At 43.2% G+C, this 20,297-nt stretch overlaps 1 protein-coding gene and 1 pseudogene across 2 annotated transcripts; both read left to right on the top strand.

The window, feature by feature from the left end:
- Positions 1-624: 624 nt before the first annotated feature.
- Positions 625-12,605, top strand: LOC106360507 (annotated as a pseudogene).
- Positions 12,606-16,132: 3,527 nt separating this feature from the next.
- Positions 16,133-19,324, top strand: LOC106360506. 2 transcript variants are annotated; one of them, XM_013800117.3, is made up of 7 exons: positions 16,133-16,386; positions 16,500-16,722; positions 16,790-16,913; positions 16,993-17,327; positions 17,654-18,395; positions 18,570-18,739; positions 19,043-19,324. In XM_013800117.3, the coding sequence occupies exons 1-7, from the start codon at positions 16,292-16,294 to the stop codon at positions 19,127-19,129; spliced, it is 1,776 nt and encodes a 591-aa protein (XP_013655571.2). In that variant the 5' UTR covers positions 16,133-16,291; the 3' UTR covers positions 19,130-19,324. The 2 variants fall into 2 exon arrangements, with proteins under 2 accessions (XP_013655571.2, XP_013655570.2); XM_013800116.3 differs by having other exon boundaries at positions 18,564-18,739.
- Positions 19,325-20,297: the final 973 nt, after the last annotated feature.

Raw genomic sequence — 20,297 nt, 5'->3', positions numbered from 1 at the left:
AGCTCAGCTCAACCCATTCGATTAGGTTTTAAACCGAATTGAGTGTAGAAGGGAGCCATATATAAAACGAGAAAGAACAGACTTAGAGAGGAGCATTAAGAAACACAAAGATGTCACAAGCAGCTAGAACTAGGTATTATCATTTATATTTTTTCTCCCAAGAAACCTTGTCATTTTCGCTTGTTCGGTAATCACTCTTTTGTAACTCGTCATCTGATTGATCGACAAAACATCTTTCAAATAACCTTTACTATCGAACTCGTGTGTATTTTGCCGTTTCAACAAAAGTGTGATATTTGAATTTTAACAAAAGAAAAAGATTGACTTTTGTTTTTATGTTCCTATCCATTGATCATTGAGCAACGTAATCCTGATCCGACAAAGTTTTACAAAGCCCAGCCTACTAAAAACCCACGAAAATAGAGCCCATCACAGACAAGGATGCGTATTCCGCTTTGACTTACATAGTCCCAACGGTCACCAACTTGATTAAAAATATATACTTCCATAAAAAAAACAAAACAAGACTACAACGTGGACGGCGTGGATCAAATAACACGCGCGAGGAGACAGCCACTAGATGAGATACTGGAAATGACATGTTTACCCCCAAACCAAAACAAAAGAGATTATAAATACATGTCCTAAAACCCTAAACTGAAAAATATCTCGCGCAGCTTCTCTAGGGTTTATTTTGCCTCTCTCCTCTCTCTTTAACCTAGCAGTCGCTTCTTCTTCTTCTCAGATTTGCCATGGGTAAAAAATCCGCCACCAAAGTAAGCTTCGTCTCCTTCTGGGTTTTCCAATTAGCTCTTCTTCGTACTGTTTAACGAAACTCTGTTTTTGTTTCGTGTCTTCAGGTTGAAGCAGCACCTGTTGCGATTAAGGCGACCAAACCTCTGAAGAAAGGTAAGAACTTTATGTTTCTTTTGTGTTTTTTTTCTAATTGAGTCCTTATTTTTGTTGGTATCTGTAGTTTTAGTCTGATTTGAACTTTTGTATTTATTATACTTCAGGTAAGAGAGAGGCTGAGGATGACGTGGATACCAAAGTGAGCCTTAAGAAGCAGAAGAAGGATGTGATTGCTGCCGTCAAGAAGGAGAAAGCCGTGAAGAAGGTGCCTAAGAAGGTTGAGAGCTCCTCTGAGTCGTCAGATTCCGAGGAAGAGGTTAATGTATAGCTCTCAGTATCTTACTAGTATCATTGTTGATTCGTTAGATTTAAGAACTTGAAAGTAACTGGAGGTTAGACTCTGTTTAGTGTCCGTTTCATAGGAATAAATTGTTATATGTTCACTGAGATTTTTTTTGAAAAAATGGTAGGCTAAGAAGGTTCCAGCTAAAAAGGTTGAGAGCTCCTCGGACTCATCATCAGAATCTTCTGATTCCGAGGAAGAGGTTAAGGTATGATACTTGTTGGGGTCAAAAACGGTTACGACGGAATTACCACCCGAAAATTCTCGGAGATCGTATTTCCGAAAGAGTTAGTAAAAGAAGAGATGTAATTTTCGTAAAAATAACCTATACGAGGTTTTTACGAAGAAGTATCCTTTGGGATTTAAACCGAACAAACCAAGCTCGGTCGCTACGTATACACGCCGTCCGGTCGCTACGTAGCAACCAAACCCGAGCCAAGCTCGGTCACTACGTAGCGACCGAGTGATCGTCCCGCTCGGTCGCTACGTAGCGACCGAGTGATCGTCCCGCTCGGTCGCTACGTAGCGACCGAGCTCAGCCAAGCTCGGTCGCTACGTAGTGACCGAGCGATCGTCCCGCTCGGTCGCTACGTAGCGACCGAGCGATCGTCCCGCTCGGTCGCTACGTAGCGACCAAGCTCAGCCAAGCTCGGTCGCTACGTAGCGACCGAGCTCGAGCCAAAGCTCGGTCGCTACGTAGCGACCGAGCTCAGCCAAGCTCGATCGCTACGTAGCGACCAAGCGATCGTCCCGCTCGGTCGCTACGTAGCGATCGTCCCGCTCGGTCGCTACGTAGCGACCGAGCTCAAGCCAAAGCTCGGTCGCTACGTAGCGACCGAGCACTTGTCTCGCTCGGTCGCTACGTAGCGACCGGGCTCGAGCCAAAGTTCGGTCGTCGTGTAGCGATTGAACCTTTCCGAACATCGATACGATACCAGTCCTTGCATTCTCGTCAAACCTTCGAATGCTATCTCCCGAAGACCGTAGCGAGTTCAGTCCATGTTTCCCGCTATTCAAATTCATCGATCAAACTTCGCGGATTAGAAACCGCGGAAAACTCGTAGTAAACGTGTCGAGTCGGAAGACGGCCCAAAGGGACCTAAAACACGACTCGAGGCCCATCCTACGATTTTTCCTAACCAAAAGCCCGTGAACCACAGCATGGTTCACGCTTGGCCCACGAAGAAGGATAAATGTCAAGTTTCCGCGGATAAATACGGAAGTTTCGAAGATAATTGTGAAGATCGGGAAAAATGGAATATCTCCATTTTTATGCTATGACGGCTTAAGGGCAGAAGAGTAAAAGCGTAAACCGACCTTGGAGCTAGTATATAAGGAGTCCTAGGCGAGGAGCAAGAAGGGAGGACTTTTTCAGAGCAAACTTAGCACTTAGAGCAATTTAGGCAATTTTCCGTTTTTGTTATTTCGAGCTGCGACTCAATTAGGTTTAGCCGTCTTAGGGTTGCTAGAACTAGGAATCTCGCCGACAGCTCTCGAGCCCAGGCTTATACCTTGTTGTAACGCTCATACGCAGATTCGGAATAAGATCTACTTTGCTCTCTTTTCGATTTCTTATTTTTATCGTTGTTATTCTCGTGTTCTGATTGCTTGACGTGTGGTAATTAACAGATATCCGGGTCCTCTGGGAAATTAGGGTTTTCCTAGTTTCTTTATTTAAACGGAAATCGACAGTGTGAATTTCGGTTCCCACTGTTTGGCGCTAGAAGGAGGGGGACTTACGGATCAGTCTAACCCGCAAAAGCCACACACAATCTGACATGTCAACCAACGACGCGGATAACATGCAAACTCCTCTTAATGGAGGCAGCGGCACCGATCTCCACACTCCAGTAGCGGACGTATCCGCGGCCAACGCGCAAGCCAACGCCGCGACGCTCGAGGAGTTCAAAAAGATGTTCGCCACCTATGAGAAAAGGTCGGAAGAACAGGATAAGCTCGTGAATACCTTGACCAAACAGGTTGAAACCTTAACGGCAAGGACTCAAGCTATCCGTCCCCGCGGAACCACCAAAATCCGCGGGAAAAGGCTCGACTTCGCCACCCCACTCGATAGAATAGGACTCGCGCGGGAACGACCTTCCGGTCAAAACCCTAGCGAGAAAACTCCCGTCGAAAAGGGGAACCCTGAAAATCTTCCGCCCCCTGCAAAGGACTCGGAGGATAACGAAGCCGAACACATTGACCTGGATCCTAGCGATGTCTCCAACGACACCGACGAGGATGTCGACAGACATCCAAGAAGGACCAGAAGCCGATCCGCTCGGGAAGGCTCCCCGTTCGAAAAACCAATGACAGAAGAAGAAGAAGTCGCCTATTGGAACGAACAAGAGGAGCTGGCCGAAAGGCAAACCGAGCTCACTGGCAGTAAACGCCGACAGGTTCGGAAATCCACTGACGAGACATCAGATATCCGTGATCTTCGCGACTACATCACTAAGACTGCGGCAGAAGTGAGAGCCGTAAAGTCTCAAATCCATCATGCTACTAGTGCTGCCCCCGAGATCGATTGACTGCTGGAAGGAGCTCGAAAGACCCCCTTTACCAGTCGCATTCCGGACATGAGGGTGTCCGATCCGGGAAAGATCAAAGTACCGAAGTACGATGGTACGGCCGACCCAAAAGCGCACCTTCAGGCTTTCCACATCGCGATGGGAAGAGCAAGATTGAAGGACGGCGAAAAAGATGCCAGCTATTGCCGCCTGTTCGTCGAAAATCTCGAAGGAGCAGTGCTCGAATGGTTCGCACGCCTTCGTCGCAACACCATCGGGAGTTTTCGACAGCTCGCATCGGAATTCCTCAAACAGTACTCTGTATTCATAGACAGGGAAACCTCCGATGTTGACCTCTGGAGTCTCTCCCAGAGGGAAGACGAACCCCTCCGCGAATTTATCAGTCGGTTCAAGCTGATAATGTCCAGGGTCAGCGGGATAAGCGACAAAGTGGCCATCGACGCGCTGAGAAAGACGCTCTGGTACAAGTCGAAATTCAGAAAATGGATAACTCTCGACAAACCGCGAACGATCCAGGACGCCCTCCACAAAGCAACGGACTACATCATAGTCGAGGAAGAAACTAAAGTCTTATCGCAAAAACATAAGCCGGCAAGACCATCCTCGAAAGACGCAGATCCGAAGGAGAAAAAGAAGAACTCTCGTAACGACAAGTACGTCCATCACGAGGGGGAAGATCTCCAAGGGGCGCATAACTATGCGATCAGTTCGGATCAAGGCCGGACCACGTGCAACACATGGACTCGCAATCAAGGGTATGACGAAAACACCTTCTGCGAGTTCCACCAATCCCGAGGACACTCCACGACCAATTGCAAAGTCTTGGGAGCAAGACTGGCCGCGAAGCTAGTCGCTGGAGAGCTTTCGGAAGTAACTAGCGTCAAGGATCTCATCCTCGATTCTGATCGGCCTCCAAAGACGGATAGAAATCCACCCGCTGAAAAATCCCCTCAACGAAACCATCCTGGGGATAAACGCGGTAGGAGGCCGGATGACAAAGGGAACGATAACAATCGTCGCAGAGTCAATATGATCATCGGAGGATCACAATACTGCGGCGATACCGTGTCGGCCATCAAGGCTTACCAACGGAAGGCAGAGTCAAGTGCAAATTGGCCTACATGGTCTCCTCCTCGAGACGGCCAAAGTTGCTCGATCACCTTCACGGAGGAAGAAGCCGGCGGTATCGACCAACCTCACTGCGACCCGCTTTTCATAGATCTCGTCATACGAGATTTAGAAGTCGGAAGGGTACTCGTCGACACGGGAAGCACGGTCAACGTAATCTTCCGCGACACTCTCAAGCGGATGAGTATCGAACTCGGAGAAGTAATTCCGACGCCAAAACCGCTCACGGGTTTTTCAGGCGAAGTGTCGATGACTCTCGGATCAATCCAATTGCCAGTCATGGCCAAAGAGATCACAAAAATCGTCGAATTCGTGGTAGTCATGGGAACCCCATGGCTCAACGCCATGCAGGCAGTTCCGTCAACCTACCACCTGGGTCTCAAGTTCCCAACACCGAGCGGAGTCGCGGCCATCTTGGGATGCCAAAAACAGTCGCGACTATGCTTCCTCGCGGATCATAAGTTAAGGCAAATCACGGCTTCCACAAACGGCAAACGCGCGAAGATAGATCGATCTTCAGCCAAAAGCGCCCCGGGAGAAGACGAAGTAAAATCGTCTATCAACGCAAACGCATCGGGCGTCGAGGCTCGACATAAATCCGAAGCCCACACAACAACTCAACCGGAACATCCGGAAAATAGCTTCGACCCAGCCACGATCGACACGGTCAAGGTGGACATCGCGACATCTACCGCCGAGTAAGAACACTCGCGGCATGAAACAGAACTACGAGATGGCTTGATCCTCGAAAGGGGTACGTAGGCAGCTCGTCAAAAGACGAGTTCAGCTATCCCCTTCTCTAAAAAGGGGGGGGGGGAGTGGGTGCGTATACTCGTATACTCCCACTTAGAAAAATCTTCATTATTGTAATCGAGTTTTTAGAAACTTCAAAAACTTTTACTACAATATATGTTGTCCTTTCTTATCGAAAACGTTTACGCTTCAGTAAAACACAAAAGAAACTTTCAGGACACGCCTGAAAAGGTTAAGACTCTTGTCTGCGGCCCCTTCCGGCCCAAAAATCGTAAAGATTATCATCTTTCAAACACGCAAAAATACATGCATAATCCTCGAAATAACTGCGAGACGTCGCAAAAGTTAAAATTCGAGGACAATGCTAACAAATTGTCCGAACGCGACCACCAAAAACCTTACACCCCGTTCGTCGATTGGCCCCGACGAACACGCCAGCCGTCTTAAACAAACGCAATCCGATCACACTCTTTTGATCTTTAAAAACGTCCAGCACAAGGACAAAAGCGCGCTACAACAAAAATCCAAAATTTTGGTTTAGCACTTCCAGTTGATTCTGAGAAGATGCTCGATTCGTGCCATACAAGTCATATAAGCCGAGAACATATCGCGGACTTTAAATCGGTGCGAATAAGAAAGAAATCGCAACAAGAAAAACGATAGCCGGCTAGTCACCGCACAAACCTTAACCGAAAGTAAACCTAGGTCTTGCCCTAAACCCAACGCTCTGGTCTCAAACATCTCAAGGCATGATATCTAAAAGATACGAGATCATAAACCATGTCTCTCCGTTCGTATCTCAATGTTCTCGAAAATCGTAAAGATAAGTAAATTTTTACGAAAATCACGAACGAACCAACAGAATGAACGTCTAATCAGAACTACATACGAGACGACAACTCGTATTTACTTCAACCCTACTCAGGAAAACTCGAAACAAAACATTTATCATATAAAAGAAACCGCGTAAAGCGGCAAGAGATTCAAAGCCACCAACGGCCAGTCCCGGAAATACAAATACGACCATCTAGGCCTAAACGAAATTCAAATTCAAAGGGCCACACTCGGCCGAAAACAAGGATAACTGATCCATCCCTCATGATCCAAAGTCAAAGTCCACGGACAACGAAGCACCAAACGCATCCGCGGGACGATCCACTTCCTCGCCACCATCGGGAAAACCGGTCGGAACCTCCTCGGTATCAGGGGAAACCGGGATGGAATCCCAGAACCCTTAAATCCTCTCGTCAATCGGAGGGATAAGCGCCTCAGCGTGGGCACAGTCACTCATCCCACTCTTCATCAAGCTGATTTCCTCTTCAAACACATAGTCATCGGCTCGCGTTCTCCAAAGACTTCCGACCGAACCACGGCACTCGCGAAAGTCACCCACCGAGGTAAAGGCATTCTTGAGGTTCAGGTACTCAACCTGGAACTGAGATGCACGAGTCTTCATCACCTCGACGATTTCTCTTTTGCCTTTCCTCTCCGCTTTACGAACAGCCCGCGCATGGTCACGAGTAAGCTGCGCCTCTCGCTCCAGCATCTCGCCTTGCACGCGAGCAAGATCCCGCTCCACTTTCTCCGCCTTGAAGCGGTAGACCATGGCTTCTCTATGGCCCGCCTCAATGGCCGAGCCCAGCAAGCTCAGGCCCTGCAAAATCGATTGGCATGTTATAAATATATACATAGGACAATCACCAAAAAATTCTCAAAAAAAAACTAACCCCATTGATGATGCGAGATCCTTCCGCAACGACTCTCGGCCTCGCCGATTCTTTCGTAGGAGGAGGAGCATCGAAACCCGATGGCAGCCCAGCAAAGAAATCATCGAAATCAGGAATAGGGGCCTCGCTCGAGCCGCTCCCGTCGCCGTAAGCAAGGTTCGGATCCCATCCTGGAAGCATAGAGTCATCCATCGAAAACTCTATGTCGCCAAGATCGACATCTTTTCCCTTCCAAGAGCTCGACTCCGGCGCAGCTGTCGGAGCTTCGACGGGATTCTGGTCATCGGGTTCGGAGTCGCTTCCCGTGTCCGCATCCAAAGCAGGACCGGGTTGCACGAATCTCAGTGCCTTCCAAACCCTCTTCGGCGTAAAAGAAGTCCAGAAGAAGGGACCATTCCTGAGAAGATCCCTCACCAAAATGATGTCCTCGGGGAACGGAGCAAAAGGGTTGATGAAGGGACGATCATTCGGCAACCTCCGGAACAATGGAATGCAACTCTCTTCGACGGATGCAGCGTCTATACGGACAAAGAAAAAGAACTTCTTCCACGAGTTGAAGTTCGAAATAAACTTCTTAACCACTGACATAAATTTCCGAGGGACCAACCTATGCTTATCCGTACCCCTGACAAGTTGAAGCCTCAAAAGCGCTTCATAATGATCGACGGAAAGGGAAAGGCCATGCTCGTAGCTTAGGATCAGGATCCCAATAAGGTGCTGAATGGCAAGGGGTGTCAACTGACTTATCGCAACTTCGAAACGGTCCAACACTCGGACGAGAATTTCGGGTATGGGGAACCAGAGGCGACAACGCACTACGAACGCCTCATAACAAGTAAAGTAACCTTCCGGGGGGTTGTTAGCACATTCCCCGCGGCAAGGAACCCGGAACTCCACAGCATCCGGGATGTGGTAGAACGATCGCATCGTCGCGAGAAACTCGTCAGTAGTCCTGCTTTCATCCTCTTCCTCGACTCCACGATAGACCAGGACCGGGAACGGCTTCTCCTTGGGAGGGGTCAACGAGCCATAATGAGCAACCCACCATGCCTCGTTCTCGGCAGGATGCACCGAGTGAGGCACGAACTCCATCTTCGGAACGACGAGCTCTTCATAAGGACTCGCGGACGAAGACCCTTTTTTCGCAATCTTTTTCTTGCTCGACATCTTTACACTTCTCTTGAGAGAATAGAGGAAAAGGGTGGAGAGAAAGATAGAAAGTTTTTTTGAAAGATCTTAGAGAAAAACAAGAAAGTGAAAAAATTATGGAACAAGTTACCTCTCTTCTTATAAGATATGAGGATTTACTATTCAAGCTCGGACTTTCGGATATTAATTCCATCCATCACGCCTAACTTGCCAAACATGCCTAACCGCACGCTAGGATCCTACGATGCATGATCCTAACGGGCTGGGGGGCTAACTGTTGGGGTCAAAAACGGTTACGACGGAATTACCACCCGAAAATCCTCGGAGATCGTATTTCCGAAAGAGTTAGTAAAAGAAGAGATGTAATTTTCGTAAAAATAACCTATACGAGGTTTTTACGAAGAAGTATCCTTTGGGATTCAAACCGAACAAACCAAGCTCGGTCGCTACGTATACACGCCGTCCGGTCGCTACGTAGCAACCAAACCCGAGCCAAGCTCGGTCGCTACGTAGCGACCGAGCGATCATCCCGCTCGGTCGTTACGTAGCGACCGAGCTCAGCCAAGCTCGGTCACTACGTAGCGACCGAGCCATCGTCCCGCTCGGTCGCTACGTAGCGACCGAGCGATCGTCCCGCTCGGTCGCTACGTAGCGACCGAGCACTTGTCTCGCTCGGTCGCTACGTAGCGACCGGGCTCGAGCCAAAGTTCGGTCGTCGTGTAGCGATTGAACCTTTCCGAACATCGATACGATACCAGTCCTTGCATTCTCGTCAAACCTTCGAATGCTATCTCCCGAAGACCGTAGCGAGTTCAGTCCATGTTTCCCGCTATTCTAATTCATCGATCAAACTTCGCGGATTAGAAACCGCGGAAAACTCGTAGTAAACGTGTCGAGTCGAAAGACGGCCCAAAGGGACCTAAAACACGACTCGAGGCCCATCCTACGATTTTTCCTAACCAAAAGCCCGTGAACCACAGCATGGTTCACGCTTGGCCCACGAAGAAGGATAAATGTCAAGTTTCCGCGGATAAATACGGAAGTTTCGAAGATAATTGTGAAGATCGGGAAAAATTGAATATCTCCATTTTTATGCTATGACGGCTTAAGGGCAGAAGAGTAAAAGCGTAAACCGACCTTGGAGCTAGTATATAAGGAGTCCTAGGCGAGGAGCAAGAAGGGAGGACTTTTTCAGAGCAAACTTAGCACTTAGAGCAATTTAGGCAATTTTCCGTTTTTGTTATTTCGAGCTGCGACTCAATTAGGTTTAGCCGTCTTAGGGTTGCTAGAACTAGGAATCTCGCCGACAGCTCTCGAGCCCAGGCTTATACCTTGTTGTAACGCTCATACGCAGATTCGGAATAAGATCTACTTTGCTCTCTTTTCGATTTCTTATTTTTATCGTTGTTATTCTCGTGTTCTGATTGCTTGACGTGTGGTAATTAACAGATATCCGGGTCCTCTGGGAAATTAGGGTTTTCCTAGTTTCTTTATTTAAACGGAAATCGACAGTGTGAATTTCGGTTCCCACAATACTCACTGTTTTAGTAATTGTAGATTAATCTATGTTTGATGTTTGTCTCATAGTATTGTATTGTTCATGTTAGGCTAAGAAAGTTCCTGCTAAGAAGGCTCCAGCTAAGGCTGATTCAAGCAGCGAGGAGTCCTCTGACGACTCTTCTTCAGATGATGTAAGAGTTTTGTGGTTGTTTGTTACTGTGTGCTTCAGTTTTGTACTTTGTGTAGCGTCTTTCTAAAACCTTCAATGTTTTGTCTTTGAAGGAACCTGTGGTAGCCAAGAAGGCCACTAATGGAAAGGTTGCAAAGAAAACAAAAGATGACTCATCTTCTGAGGAAGAATCTTCAGATGATGTTAGTTTTTGATTACTATGCGAGTTTTTAGCCTGCTCTCTTTGGACTATTGCTAACATACTTGGCCTTTATCATCTATTTCTGGAAGAAGTTGCTGTTACCAAGAAACCTGCTGCAGCTGCTAAAAACGGCTCTGTGAAGGCCAAGTCAGAGAGCTCTTCTGAAGAGGAAGACTCTTCCGATGAGGAATCTTCTGATGAAGTAAGCACCTCCTCATAAGTATCTTTTACTGTTTTCCTCTTTATGTTTCTGAACTATGTAACTTACTTGTGTGTTTGGTGATGGGATAACAGGAACCTGCTACAAAGAAACCTGTCGCTGCTAAGAAGCCAGCTGCTAAAGCTAAAGATTCTTCATCTTCTGACGATGATGATTCATCGGAATATAAGTCTGAGGATGAGAAACCAGCTGCTAAAAAGGCAGCTCCTGCTACCAAGGCTGCAAGCAGTTCAGAATCATCTGATGAAGATTCTGATGAGGTTAGATTCTCTACTTAACTTGATCAATAAGCAGCTTCTGATGTCCTGTAATTTGAATCGTTGTTGATTTGTTTGATTTTTTTGTCATTCCAGGAAAGTGAAGATGAAAAGCCTGCACCTAAAAAGGCTATCACCAAGGCAGCTAAAAAGGATAGCAGTAGTGGTGAATCTGACTCTGACGAATCAGAAAGTGAAGATGAGAAAGAAACCCCAAAGAAAAAGGTGTGAAATATTTCATTATGATTCCAAAATATCGTAGTTTGAGTTTTTTTATTGCATAATTTTTTTATAACTTGCTGTTTGCTGATCTGATTTTTTTACTAAAACCAGAACGCTGATGTAGAAATGGTGGATGCTTAGCCGCAACAGGTAAGAATATCCCTCTAGTAGTATCTCTAACCTCATTTTTTGATGTCATACGTTGAAGTTAATTTGTGTTTCGTCCTTTGTCTTTCAGCCTAAGACACCAGCAACTCCTGCTACAGGAGGACCCAAGACGCTCTTTGCTGGTAATCTCTCATTCCAGATCGAAAGATCAGACGTGTAAGTAGCTCTCTCTATCTCTCTCTCTTTGGACAAGTTCAGTTTTTTTGTCGTGATCTAATGATAGTCTATCCTCCAAATACAGTGAGACTTTCTTTAAAGAAGCTGGCGAAGTTGTTGATGTTAGATTTGCTACCAACAAGGATGATGGCAGTTTCAGAGGATTTGGCCATGTTGAGTTTGCTAGTTCTGAAGATGCACAGAAGGTGAGTGCTAGTTTTGTACTTTTAAAGTATTTATTTTGAAATTTTCTTGCTGACTAAAATTCATTTGTACTCAGGCATTGGAACTTAACGGTAGAGCCTTACTTGGTCGTGACATTCGTCTTGATATGGCTGCGGAGAGGGGAGATAGACCCGCATACAACACTCCACAAAGCGGTGGTGGTAACTTCAGAAGCGGTGGTGGTGGTGGTGAAGGTCAAAAAATATTCGTCAAGGGATTCGACTCGTCCCTTCCTGAGGAAGATATCAGGCAGGCATTGACTCAACACTTTGCTTCATGTGGAGAGATCACAAGGGTCTCAATTCCAATGGACCGTGAAACTGGTGCTTCCAGAGGGTGTGTGACTCTTCTTCCCTCTACTTTGTGTATTATTTTCTCTCAGATGGTTAACTAAAACAATTGTTTTAAAATGCATAATTGCGTACATTGACTTTAAGGAAGGCGCAGAGAAGGCGTATGACCTTAATGGTACTGAGTTGGGAGGATGGAATATTGTTGTCGATGAGGCTAAACCAAGGGACAGCAGTGGTGGTGGAGGATTCAGTGGTGGCGGCGGTGGTCGTTTTAGTGGTGGCGGAGGTGGTCGTTTTGGTAGTGGTAGAGGAAGAGACAGTGGGCGTGGCCGTTTTGGCAGTGGTAGAAATGGCGGTGGTCGTTTTGGTAGAGACAATGGTGGTGGCCGTGGATTCAGCGAACCTAGTTTCACTTCCTCAGGTATGTTAGTTTGTTAATAGATGTTGTCTTGAATCTTGATAGTTATCAAGTACCCCAGCTTCTGACATGTTCTTGGTTGATTTTGGCAGTCAACAAGAAGACTACCTTTGACGATTAGAAGCTTAAGGAGAAGAATTTTCTTGTGTGCTCAAGTCTTTTAGCCTTGTGATGCTTACTCATCTTATTATTATTTCAGCTTTTTTTCTTTTCTAGTCCACTTGTGTCTGAATCCTTATATTATTGTCTGAATTTAAATTAAAACTCAATTTTGAGTGCTTTTTGTGTTGAATTGTTGTCTTCCTTGAGCTTCGAATTCTTATCACTCAAATGATAAACGACTTTAAAACCGGATGTTAATAAAGAGGATTAGTAGTAACTTAAAACTGATACCCATAGAGGGGCAGATTGCCAGATTTCACTTGCCCCTGAGGAAGGTGATATGCATTGTTTTGCCCTGTTTGGTTAAGCGTATAGGTTAGAGATCTTCAGTCTGAAGCTTGAGGTCCGGTCCCTCTGAGAATTGTTCTTGATGAGCACTTAGGGTATGTAGTAGTACCTAGAGTTCCCGGCCATCCAATTAGCAGTTATTGAATGAAATGTTCGATTGGTGCATTGCTTTGGAGTATGATGTTGGTGTTGTTTTGTAAGACAAAAACTGTTTTGTAAGACAAAAACTGTGAAGATTTTCAGAGAAAATGAGAATCAGAAATGCCCGAAGAGGCAAGAAGTTGTATAGAGCAAGCAAGTAAGAAGATCAACAACCTGGTGGGTTTAGTTGTTCACTTGTTTGGTATGGTTTAGAAGATCCTCCTCCATCATACATATATGATTCACGGAACAAGAGTAAGAGCACACAGTTTATTGTTTAGTTAGAGTTTAGCGAATAAACCAACAAGTGGAGCTGTTCCAGACAAAAGTTGGTTCTGATTTGCTCGTGGTTTGTCCTTCATCTGAATAGTAATCATTCTGATCTGGTCCATCAACAAGAGCACCGTGGATAACATATCAGCGTGAGACATTCTAAACCAACACCGTTCACATAAGAACGTTGAACAAAGATTGAAGGGAATGACGGGCCTGTATGGTGGACTCTGATTGGATATTTTGGTCCATATCCAACTTGGCAATTCATTCCTTGACAGTTTTTCAAAGAATGTAATCGCTCTGCAAGGTGAAAGAACCTGTGGTTAATGCATTAAAGCAGCAAGAAAAAATGGTTTTGTGTTCCTCAAAGATTTGATTACCTGAGATCTAGCAAAGTCTAAAAGTGCTTGAGGTTGAACCAAACCATGATGAAAATTGAGTTTCGCATGTGCTGCAGAGAGATAATTTCTAACATACATCAAACCACCTGAATTTTCCTCCACTAAACAAGCAAAACATTCAATATTCACCGAATTTTATACTAAATTAACTTACCAGTTGTTTGAATGTTGTAGCCATCATTTTTCTTTAGACAAGCACAAGAAGTATATCCACCTTCTTTAACTTCTAACAATATATAAGCACACACACAAATCAAACAAGAGTCAAGATTAGTATTCTTGAAACTTCAGAAATAACATTATTGAAGAAACCAGGTTATTTACCTTGGTGACAAGGACTTGAACACCGGCTTATCTGTTATATGTTATCCGAAGAGAATTCTTCCATTCTCCATCCAGTTTCACCCATGTAACCGGCATTGTTTCAACCTATTTCAAGTGGTACTCATCCCCGGTGTAGCCAAGCCGCAGCCCAAAAAAGTTCATCCTTGAAGAAAGTAATTACACAAAATAAACATTTTTTTATTGTACTGAAACAAGATTTACTGGAAGGAGGGAACTGGAAAGATTTCAGAGGAAAACTGATAAATGGGTTATACTACCGAGTAACCGATGACATGTAGAAAACCTTTACATTTGGGATTGAATCAGTGTATAGTCCTATGTACTTATCAGCAGATTTGGATTGCTGAAAACACACCACAAAATGTTCAAAATGATCACTAGGATGGATATATAGACTAGGCCGAACCATGTTTCTAATCAAACCCAGACCAGAACTTGGACAAAATTAAATTTAGCTCGATCAAATAAAAATAATCAAAATATTTTATTAAGGGTTGGACTGGTGTCTAGGTCTGAGCATAATTAAGTACACCAAAAATCTGTACTCTAAGCCGAACCCTAGTAGCGGGTTTGGATCAGTAACGGGACCATGCAAAATACCGAATGGGTCTTTAGCTCTAAGCAGTCCTCGGGTCGGTTCGGTCGTGTACCGAGATCCGAACTAAACATCCGAGTAAACCGATCTTTATACATTCCATGTAGTCAACTCTTTCTCACCTGTTCTGATTACCATTCGGCGAGCAAATCATAGTCCCAAAATCTCTCGACTGGATCTCTTTATAATTACAAACCGGAAACAATAAATCTACTGATTTCTTTGTCCTCTGCTCCATCTGAGAATTAGAGGAATCAATTACAGGTTTGTTTATTTCATGTCTTCTGCACTTCTTCTTCTTCGGTTCTTATGAATGCTTTGGTAATCGATTCAAAGTCAATCGCCTCGTCTTCTATTTGCATGTCGCTTGATTCATTTTTTATTCATTTGCTTTTTGCATGTTTCCTGTTACTGAAGATGTGGACACGTTTGAAAGAGACATTCTTGATTCTTAATCACATGAAACAAACTTGTATAAGCTTAGTACTCAATATGAATGTTAAATTGTTAACACTCTTTTGCATTTTTCAGAGTATGGAGATGAGATGAAACATCCCCAACAATACTAAGCATTTTAATTTACGTCTACGTTTTAAGATTCTGTTTTATGTATGTGATTTGAACAATTAATTTGTACTGTCTACTAGTGTATTGTGTGATTTTGCAGTTCGATGTGGTATTTGACTTTGGTTGTTAAATTTTGAAGTCGAACTACTTATGTTTTGGTTCGTTCAAACTTTGGTTATGAACATTTTATTTTCGGATTTGATCAGATTGTTGAGTCATTTTCGGTTAATTTATTAACATTCGGTTGTTTTTGGTTACAAAACCCGAAACCGAACCGGACCCATTTTAACTTCGGAACTAAGCGGATCCTGAGTCGAATGACCGATCCGACCCGAACCCGATAGGTTCCGAACCCGATAGGTTCCGAACCGAATCCATACTGAAATTTCATATAACCTGAATAGGACTTCTAAGCTAAGAACCGAAAACCCAAAAATCTATTTCGCCCAAAACGAAACCGATGGGGGTACCAAACGCCCATGCCTACTGGTGACTATTATAAAAACAAGAAAAACAAATAAGAAAAGAATGCAAATAAATAAAATAGCATGAAAAATGAATGATTATTACATGCAGTATTATGTAGCTATAGATGCTCCTTTTGGTTTCGGGAACTCATTGATAATGAAGAAAGGCGGTCCTCAGTGGGTGTTAGGACCTAAATGGTTAAGTCCGAGGCATTTTTTGGGTTTGGATCAAGGTTTGTGAAGATTGATGTGGGGGTTGACTTAATTTTTTGGTATAGATGGAGAATACATTAACTGCTTGGATGTAAGTTTGTTTGTAAACAAAATTTTTAAGCTTGTTTGAGCAAAGAAATGAAATTAACAGATAACATAAAAAAAAAGTATGATTGTTCTTTTTTAAATTTAACAATTATTTTTCTAAAGAAAAAAGAATGAGAAAGGATGAGAATGGAAAATCATTGCTTGTGAATTGTGATTCTTTAGGAACCTTAACCATGATTAATTAGAATTCTTAAAAATGAAGTTCTTATTATAATTTAAGAATCGGTTCTTAACTTTAACAAAGAAAAATGTTATTAAATATGTTCTTAGAGAACCAAAACGACAGAAGTCCCGTCGTTTTCGTGTTGTTCCGCCTCACCACCACCCCCACTCATTCACCTGAGCGGCGGCGGCGAAGAAAGAGGCGAATCTGAAAGGGATTAGGGTTTATACGATCTCAGAAGAAAAGTAAACAATGGCACAAGACTCGGAGAAGAGGTTCCACCAGATCATGAACAAGCTCTTCACCCCATCGAAATCTCCGCTTCCTTCTTCCCCCTCCTCCACTAGGTCAGTATCAGACTCTTTACAATCGTTAATCTGATTTCAATTTTTAGATGATTGTGGTTGCATAATGGAAGCTGTAATCTAGTCACTTGTATATCATTTGTTTGTCTCTGTAGCTCACCTGTAGAGCAGCAATCAAGAGGCAAGAAGCGTCCAAATCCTTCATCTGCGTTAGCACTTGTTGAGCCAAAGACTGCATTAGCTACCACCATTGATAGGTCTTTGAAGGCTCCGGCCACCGGGACATCACAGTCTGGTCTTTGCAGGCCGTGGGATAGAGGAGACCTTATGAGGAGGCTTGCTTCTTTCAAGTCCATGACTTGGTTTGCCAAACCCCAGGTCTGCCTCTTTCTCACCTTTAATTCTGCTATGGATGCTCAGCTGATTCTTGTTCTTTGTGTGTTAGGTTATTAGTGCTTTGAATTGCGCGAGGAGAGGGTGGGTGAATGATGACACTGATACTATCTCTTGTGAATCTTGTGGAGCTCATCTTTACTTTTCAGCCCCTGCTTCTTGGTCAAAGCAACAAGGTACGTTTGTGGGCATGTTCTTTTGTGTGTGTATATACAGTTAACAAGTTGGATATCGTCTCTGTTGGTTTTCTTACAGTGGAGAAAGCGGCGTCTGTCTTCAGCTTAAAGTTGGATAATGGACACAAGTTACTTTGTCCGTGGATTGAGAATTCATGCGAAGAAACGCTTTCTGAGTTTCCTTCAATGACGCCGCAGGATTTAGTAGAAAGACATGAAGAGCGTTCAGAAGCTTTACTTCAGCTTTTAGCCCTGCCTGTTATTTCACCATCAGCCATTGACTACATGAAGAGTTCTGACCTGGAGGAATATCTCAAACGACATATTGCAGCTGGCGACACAACAGCCGAATGTTCTCAAACCGAATCCCTTATCAATCATGTTGGAGCGAGTCCGGCTCAACTTTTCTACCAGGTTTGATCTGCATTCAAGGAATCTCAATTATTCATAGATAACATAAAACACTGGTATAACATTTCCATGTTCATGTTGTGCTTTCAAGGCACTTATATGATATTTGTAGAATAGGATGATCCTTATACTATTGTGCATCTATCAATATAGTTCCCTTGGTCCGTCATTCTTCCCAATTCATTTGATTTTGTTCATATTATATACTTAGCTTTGAGATTTATAGTTAACTAATGATCACTTATTGACTGTCTCATCCTTTCTGAGAGGCATTTGGTCTATTTTTGAGTCATAGCTAATAAGAAGTACTGATGCATTGACGTTTGCAGGCACAAAAGCTTATCAGTTTATGTGGATGGGAACCGAGGGCACTTCCCTATATTGTGGACTGCAAAGATAAATCTGGCGAGGCCTCTAAGGGTACAGATACTATTGATTTACTTCCAGAAACTGCTACCCGCGAGCTTCTAAGCTCCTCCAGTTCAACTTCGAATCCAAATGGAGTATCAGAGAATAGTGAAAACCCAGTGGTTCCCGACACACTAAACTCTGATCCCAGTTCTGTTGTACTAGACTGTAAGCTCTGTGGAGCCTGTGTTGGGCTCTGGGTTTTCTCAACTGTTCCGAGACCACTGGAATTGTGTAGAGTCACCGGTGACACAGAAGTTAACACAGAGAAAAACTCCAGGGATGATACTCTTCAAAGACAAACTTCAAGCTTACAGTTTACCATAGCAGGAGGACCCCCAGCTACAAAGCAAAACTTCAAAGCGACCATATCGCTGCCTATTGTCGGCAGGAACTTGAGGTCGAGGTTTGCTTCTTACTCTAGAGATCGTGATCACGGGACTGACAATTCTATTCAGGATCAGCAGTGTAGGACACCAGAGAGAAACGGTGGTGGTATAGAAAATAGCGATCAAGACATGATTGATGTGGGAGAGAAGGCTGATGGAGGAAGAAACGCATCTGATTTAGTTAGTAATACTACACCACAAACCAAAGACAAACAACTGATGGTGGTAACATCAAGTCTTCCTGAAAACTATAAACCAAAGGATTCAACTGGAGGTAAATTGCTTGAGACTATCGTTGCAGATACAAATTTCTCAGATTAGTACAAGCACTGATTTTTAACCAAACCAATGAACTATGCTCATAGCTAATTGTATGAAACCTCTCATAAGTAGAATACTGTAGGCTTATAGCATTGTGCTTGACACATCTTTCTTTGTGAAGATACAGGTAAATCAAACAAACAGATGGAGTTTGATCCGATCAATCAGCATAGGCATTTCTGTCCTTGGATCTGGTCAACTGGTAGAAGAGGCCCTGGATGGAGACAGACTCTGTCTGCATTACAACGCCAGAAGGGATCTTGTCAGACTCCACCGGCACCCTCTTCCATTTTCAAGGTAACTTATTTTTTTTTTTCATTTATTCTTAGGCAAAGTAATTCGTTTTTAGTGCAAGGATGGAAGCACGCTATTTAGTATTTGCAGACTGATATAACTTAACTCCGACATGAGCCCGTTTTATAGGAACAAGTAGCAGGATCGAATAATTAACAACCCACAGTATATTTTTGGATGGTTCTGAGCACTTGATAAATGATCAAATTGTAAAGAACAAGAACCATATGCTTTTCTACACCCGGAAGATTATTGTTATTTCATCAATTATAATGTCTTTGATGATTCTCTATGTGATGTTTTCAGGTAGATGATCCGTTAACATCAGTTCGGAACCTATTTAAGTCGCCATCCCCGAAAAAAGCAAGACTGAACAGAGGATCTTCCAGCTGAGATATTGACGAGTTGTTCCTAAAAAATCATTGAGGCCTCTTTGAAATTTAAAACTTGAAAACTGTATTATTCATATGTTCTGAGTTTTCTGTTGATTTCGTCAAAAAAGTAGTATCTGTTGTTTAACCCATTTGAAATTTCTATAGCTTGAAATCATATACACATGAGTTTGTATTGGAATATTTTCTCAAACTAGACGTTAGAGCTTCAATAACCATAGCAGAAAGTTCAAGCCAGCAAATAGACATAATAACTAAACTTCATCGTGTCACTGTCCTGTTGGTGGTATCAGCTCCTAGCTCAGGTACATAAACACAGATCGGATCGCCTTTCGATATATATAACTAAGAGCATTTTTATATTAATCTCTCAAGTCTCAAATGTTAAATGCTAATATGAAATTTATCAAATAAACCTTCCGTACTCTCCCTTTCTCTTTTAAAATTTTTACTTTTGTGGTAAAAAATTATGATGCAACCAATAAGAAATGTTCCCATCACTCGGGGTTCTCAAAGGTAAGTGAGATACTCCTTGTGACTAGAAACTTAACTAGAAATTTTGATGTATTAGCTAAAAATGCTAGATTAAGAACTCAACAATATGTAATCTCTTGGATGTAATAATAAAATTAGAATGTTGACAAAAAAAGTGATATACTCCTTTCGAGTATATTATATGGAAATGACTAAATCCCTTTCTGCTATTGTTTATATATTATATATTTTTATAAATAATATTATGTATTATATTATATTATATATTATCAAGGGTATGGATATTTTGTTTTCCAAAAAGATAACATGTAGTTTCTTTTTTTTCAACTAGTTTACAGGATATGAAACTCAAGTGTGCGGACTTTTCCAGAATTGTGATGGAAAATGACAAGCACAAAGACATCCCTGAGATACAACCAATTTTTGATTGTGTCATGTCCCACTATTTTATTTCTTTAAAATACTTTTTAAGAAAATATATAATACATGAATACTTTATTATATAAAGTAATTATGTAGACTGTCCTCGGATTCATGGCTCAATATTAGCAGCAGATTTGTGGTTTTTAATGTTTTTAGCAAATTCGTTTACAGCTTATATAGTTAGACACACGCTAATGGAGAGCGTGTAACTCATACTATAATTACGCTAAAACGAGAAAACTGCAAGAAGG

This window comes from Brassica napus, chromosome A8, assembly GCF_020379485.1.
Source record: "Brassica napus cultivar Da-Ae chromosome A8, Da-Ae, whole genome shotgun sequence".
In the NCBI taxonomy this organism is placed as follows: domain Eukaryota; kingdom Viridiplantae; phylum Streptophyta; class Magnoliopsida; order Brassicales; family Brassicaceae; genus Brassica; species Brassica napus.
Note: the sequence above shows the minus strand (reverse complement) of the source record. Positions and strands in the feature narration are given on the sequence as shown.